Source organism: Pollachius pollachius (genome assembly GCF_949987615.1).
Source record: "Pollachius pollachius genome assembly, chromosome: 3".
Taxonomy (NCBI): domain Eukaryota; kingdom Metazoa; phylum Chordata; class Actinopteri; order Gadiformes; family Gadidae; genus Pollachius; species Pollachius pollachius.
In genome coordinates, this window is record NC_136936.1 from 16,235,878 (window position 1) to 16,242,041 (window position 6,164).

Sequence of the window (6,164 nt, forward strand, 5' to 3'; positions counted from 1 at the left end):
ACAGACGTCGAGAACGGAACTCAATTAAAGCAAACAGTTAAAAAAAATATGTATTGGAGACTTAAGGAGTGTGAGCCCTGGCGTTCAAGGTCTATGGAGTTACTACGAAGTCTCTTCGCTGCAACGTGATTTAAAATTACAGCGTATGACCATGTGCCACATGACCAGAGTCCATCCCTCTGATTGGCTGGTTATTCGGAGACGGAGAAGGTTCCATGAAAAGGTTGCGTCTGTTGTGGACGGCTGCCATGACAACGGCACTCTAGATAAGAGCTCTGCACTCCAATGGTTGTTTTCCTTAATTGAATTAAAATCTAAAAGGTATTTTTTAAGATAATCAAACCCCATATTACTAAATCGATGTTCTCCTAGAAAGAAGGGTGGACTACTTAACAGACAGTAAATTAATATTAGGACCGACAGTATTTGTCGATGACTTAATCTAACCAATTCATGTGAACCCTAATTTACTTATTTTGTTTTAGTTGCCACTTTTTCATTCAAGAATACACAATCTCATACAACAAAATCAAATGTATAGGCACTTGTTTATGAAGTGGTTGTTCTCAGATGGTCCCGGTGGATTTGGGAGGACGCCGTTAGTTTGAGTCCGCCACCCGACACGCTGGCATGCGGCTGACTGATGTAAGCAGGGCCATCTGCTGAGTGACTTGTGAATAAACGTACACACACACATACACACGTAGAAATGCGCTAACACATACACAAACATACAGACGGACATACACGCGAGCAAACGCAGGCATGCAACACACACACACACGTACAAATGCGCACAGACAATCCACAATAATACAGATGGACATACAAAAGCATGCGCACACATGCAAGAATGCACAAACACGCACAAATGGGCAAACACATACAGATGGATACGCACATACACCCAAGCAAGCATGGACAAACTCACACACACAAACACAACACACACACACACACACACACACACACACACACACACACACACACACACGCCGATTTGACTGAAGTCCGAATGGTTTGTATTATTCCAATGTTAAGTGTTAATGGAACAAGGCTCGGGAGGGTGTTCCGTGTCTAGCATAACGCTACCATCTGGTCAGTCCACAAATAGGCCGGAGTCTGGACTCGGCAGACCTTGAACTCAAGCACAGAGAAACCAAATCTAGATAACAGACACCAACACAGAGCATAACAAATCCAAAAAGGTAGAAAGATGGATACAGAGGACTTTTATGTTTTATGTTTTACAGTCTTTCAGAAACCTGTGGTGGCATTTGTTCAGTGTGAGTCAGGTTCAGAATCAGATGTAGTAAGATAGGGGAGCCTGCACACTACAAATATAAATTCTGGCTCATAATGTGTCTGGGATGTCTAAATATACCACCTCATCCCGCCTGCTCAGAGGATAATTTTATACTTGAATTCAAGTAATCATGTTTCAATGTATAATTATCATCACTAGGATTGTAATCCTTTCAATATGGTATTTTATTTACTCCTTCAAACTTAAAACAAGATTAACATTTGTACAAATTCTCATATCTTTATTGGTGATATTAATGCAAAATAAGACAAAGTGTCAAAAACACACAATTTACAAGTGTGAATATTTTTTTCTTTCAAAACCAACATGTTAACAAATTATCAAAGGAGAATGAAATAAAACACTTCAAACTACTCCACAAGTATTCTACTGGCAGTAATTCTGCTTTAGCTGATGAAAAAAAGTCAATACATAAGAAAGAATAAACAAAAAAAAAGTAAACGGAGCAGGTTGTCCACAATATTTACAGGAGTAAAAACGATGACAGACATGAGCCTAGGATACTAACAGAACCACCACACATCCATCCTCTGTGCCTGGTTGGCTTCATGTAACCGGGCTTCCCATGAGCCTCTCCTGTCGCAGGGAGACCAATCTCTTCAGCCACAGCTCCTCTGCCTTCTCCTTGTCCATGAACAACTACAGGAGGGGGGGAGGGGGGGGGGGGGGGGAGGAAGGAGTATGTTCAGAAGGGCAACAGGAAAGACACAGTTAATAGCTGAGATGTGATCTCTGGGTAACCGAGAAGTCTTCAAGTCTACGTTGCTGAAGGTTCTTATGCAAATGTAAGACAAACTTGTCCTTATATTATAACAATACCACCCGCCTTTGACTTCCATGACATGATGTACAGCTTGAGTCTTGTTGTAAATGATAAGGCTTACAACCATGCACGGAGCACGTCTCTCCAGTGATTTTCTTACTCAAATCAACACATGCTACTGAAGTGCTTAAGAGTGGAGCATGGTAAGTTTGTTGGACCCTTGTTTTATCGGTTCTAATAGGCTGGCCAGTCTTTGTTCACTTTCCGCCCCCACACCCAGGGTGTGAGGAAGAGGCATGAGATGGGCGTAGCTTGTTCTGGCGGGACACTCTGATCATGCGCCACCAATAAGATGACGGTTACCGCGGTCCGGCCTCCTCCTGCTTAGGTGACGCTCTGGATTGCATGTGACCCGATGGGTTGAGATATGGTTTAGCGCTTCCTGTCGTCAAATGTGCGTATGCTGTATGTATTCAAAGTTAATTTGAATAGGGACAGAATCAGAAAATTAGATAAGCTTGAGATAGTCATCTGATGTTTGCATCATAGTGTTTTTAGCCTAAGATCATTTACTACACTTGTCCCCATTTGTTATCTGTATGTCATTCTTTGAATCCTAAGGCAGGGAGCACACTTAAAGAGTGGAAACATACACCATTTCATTGCAATAAATGATTACATATTTGATGTGAGTGATTTCATTCAGAATACTGAACTTCCGGTTCGAAGCTGGTCAAGAAAAACTGAAAAAGACGAAAAAAAAAGTCAAGAAGCCTGGCCAAGACGCTAATGGAACCCGCGCCTGACCCTTGCATGACACGACACACCTAGCAGCGATGATGTCATCAGTTGCACACGCTCACACAACTTTGGGATGTGGAATGTGTGTCTGGGCCCAGGGCCGCCACCACTGAGCCACCACCTCGCGTCCTGGTCCGATTGGGGATGGAAGCATGGCGGCAGGAGTCGTTAGATAAAGGAACCAGAATGTCTAATACAGGCTCAACCACATGACTCAATGCTTTATGCCTGGGTGTAAGGCCATCTTAGCTAGAGCTGTGTCATGGTGTTATTCTAGCTAGGCCTATCTAGAGCTGTATCAGAGAGCTTAATCTCTCAAGGCCTTACTAGAACTGAATTAGGGTTTCCGATAAACCCCTTGCCAGTGAGGTAATTATTTTTCCTGTAATATTGCGTGTATATATATATACAGTCTAAGGATATGTAAGACAGGTCCACCACATGAAGGTATAGACTAATAGGCTGCAAGGCGGCACCTATCTGACTTGCATTATGAAATGATAACAGGGTGATCTGCCACCCCACCGGCGAGAAGCGCTGGGGAGCGACTCTCCGGGACAGAGAAGGAGGGAAGGAGTGCGGAGGGGGAAAGGCGTGGGGAGGATGCCTCCTCCCGCTCTGTTCATAAGGCGTGGGCTGGTGTCGCGACAAGGCGCAGGGCCGCTTTCATCGTGCTCGTATTGGCAATAATGTGCGTGTAAATGCTGTCTTGGTATGCAGATGGCTGCACCCGACCATCCCTCATCCCCACCTCCATACATCCCCCATCCTCCATTGTTCAGGAGGGGCGGGGCGCTGTGTGTTATCAGTGTGTTCTACAGCGTCTGACTCTAATCTCTGGTAGATCTGCACTGGTTGCCTGGTGCTAATGATGCTCTGCATGTGTGCGTGTGTGTGTGTGTGTATGTGTGTGTGTGTGTCTATGGGCACGTATGTGTGAGTGTGAATGCCAGTGTGCGCGTGTATATGAGTTCAAATGTGCACATATGTATGTGTAAATGAGTCTAAATGTGATCGTGTGTGTGTGTGTGATCGTGTGTGTGGTATGACAGTATCTAGCTGTAGTAATGGGAGTCATCTGTCCTGATTGGAAGTGAGGCTGAGACTGAGGCCCGCCTGGGGCATATTGCTGCCATACATCAGCCTGTCTGAGGGACTCTGTGTGTGTGTGTGTGTGTGTGTGTGTGTGTGTCGGGAGGGAGGGTCTGATCTGCATAGATCATGGCCTAACTGAGTTTCCCCTGCGGAGACAGATTACTGGAAAAGCCCTAGGGGCCAATATTGGAGTTTAAAGTTTTCCCCTTCAACACTTCCTGGTTAGGAGAATAATATTCTGCAGAATGTATCATAACACCAACTCCACTTGGTCGTTCCTCCTCACGAGCTAGGCAGTTCGCCCCACCCCGGTGTGACGGCTGAGTCCCTGGCTGCCACACTGGAGCGTATCTCTGTGCAGCCTGGCTTGCTCTGGCTGGGGTACGGGGGTGTTGGGGTACGGGGTGTTGGGGTCAGGGGTATTGGGGTACGGGGGTGTTGGGGTACGGGGGTGTTGGGGTGTTGGCATGTACACGTGCGTCCGGGGGGGAGAGCACTCACGCTGGGGTGCGCCAGGTTGTCTGTGTCGTTGTAGCGTATCGACGTGGGGAGGACAGCCACCTGCACAGGGTCTTCAGAGGGCTCCTCCTGCTTCACCTCGGCTGGCTCCACCTAGAACCCCATCCCAACAGACCCATGCAAGAAAACAGAACCTCAAAGTCTCCTACTCACTTATAGATTTTTTTATTCAAGAATAAATCACAAATTCAAAATTATATATTAAAGTATCTAGTAAAAACGGTATTAAGTAATCCATCTTACAGTTTGTATTCATTTATAGAAAAACTAATATCTAATAAAATAAGGATGCAAGTACTGCACTTTACCAGCAGGTGGCAGTGCAGGTTTGAGTCTCGCGCTAGAACTTCCAAGCATCAGCTTATTTGCTAGAAGTCAGCTCACAATTCATAGCATTAAAAACACTGTCAAAACGTGAGCGATTATTAGATTATACAAGCACAGCAAACTATCTTAAAACTCTATGTGATTATGTGATATGTGTGTGCAAGGGGTTTCACACCAAGAGGGAAATCAGAGCGTCGAGTTAGAGACAAAACTGGGATCATGCTTTGGAGGAAAATCTTCTAAATCATAATAATATTGTTGAGATGATGCCTTGTCAGTCTAAACGGCACAACATTAGGAATTATTTAAAAGGTAACGGTATCAAGCCATGTGTGAACTGTAGGTCATTCATGTAAAGTTAATGGCAATAGTTATCAGAGGAAGCAAATAGCTCTTAATAAAGCACGGGTTCTCAAGTTATTATTTTCTAAACAATATTTGGCAGGCTTAAAAAGAGACTAAAATTTATTAATAAATTGCCTCAAATTGGTCGCGTACCAAAACATTGGCGATGACTTTGCAATACTTCCGGGTTTCAGGGTACTTTCGATGATCTGGCCATTATGAAAAAGTAATAACCGATAGTGGAACTAGGCATTACAACATTTTACAATGTTACAATTACAAATTGAACCATGGTTCCAAAGTGAAGTAGTTGCTGAGTAATATCAGCAGAAGCCAAACCGATTATTAAAGTTAACCTTGCTAATTGTCCTGAGGAAATTTGGCCTACATTAGCATTCAAGCAATAAAAGGGACATCGATAAATCGTCAAATTCTAACGTTGATTTCAATAAGACGCCCTTTGAAGCAGAGCACACTGACCTTCTCCCTGCTCTGATGACTTTCACTCACAACAGAAGAACACCCTTTTCATCCCCAAATTATTTCTGACCTTCGCATGACTGGAAACACAGACGGGAAGCCCTTGTGAGGCACGGCCCGACGTGGTTTAACCTGCCAGGCTTTAACCCAAACAGTTAGCCACTTAGTGTCTCCTGTGGCTGGCTGGGCCCTGACCCGGGGCACACTCACTGACATTTGCACTAAAACTCTGCGGTCGGAAGCTGGAATCTGGTGCCTTTGTCTCTACGACAAGGGAGCCAGGAGCCTCCATAAATCTAATTCCTGCCTCTTCGGCGGTACGGGGGCATTTCAATAATGACTTTTGTGTTCAGCCTGCATCTGCAAAACCACACAAACCAGGGCGGGAGACTGGGGGTCGGTGGGGAGGGGGGGGGGTAAAACAGAGGGACGGAAAGGTGGGAGAGAGAGTGACAGAGAGAGGAGGAGAGGGAGAGAAATAGACAATGGCTGTTGCTTTTGTGTGGG

General features: G+C 44.9%; 1 protein-coding gene across 2 annotated transcripts in view; it reads right to left on the reverse strand.

Moving 5' to 3' along the window:
* Positions 1–1,559: 1,559 nt before the first annotated feature.
* The window catches only part of rsrc1 (arginine/serine-rich coiled-coil 1), a 106,046-nt gene continuing 101,441 nt past the window's right edge, over positions 1,560–6,164 (reverse strand). For both annotated transcript variants that reach the window (XM_079733898.1, XM_079733897.1), the window contains 2 exons: positions 4,488–4,598; positions 1,560–1,966 (listed from right to left, as the gene is read on the reverse strand). In XM_079733898.1, the coding sequence (XP_079590024.1) occupies positions 1,874–1,966; positions 4,488–4,598 (204 nt within the window). In that variant the 3' untranslated portion in view covers positions 1,560–1,873. The remainder of the gene's footprint in view (positions 1,967–4,487; positions 4,599–6,164) is intronic.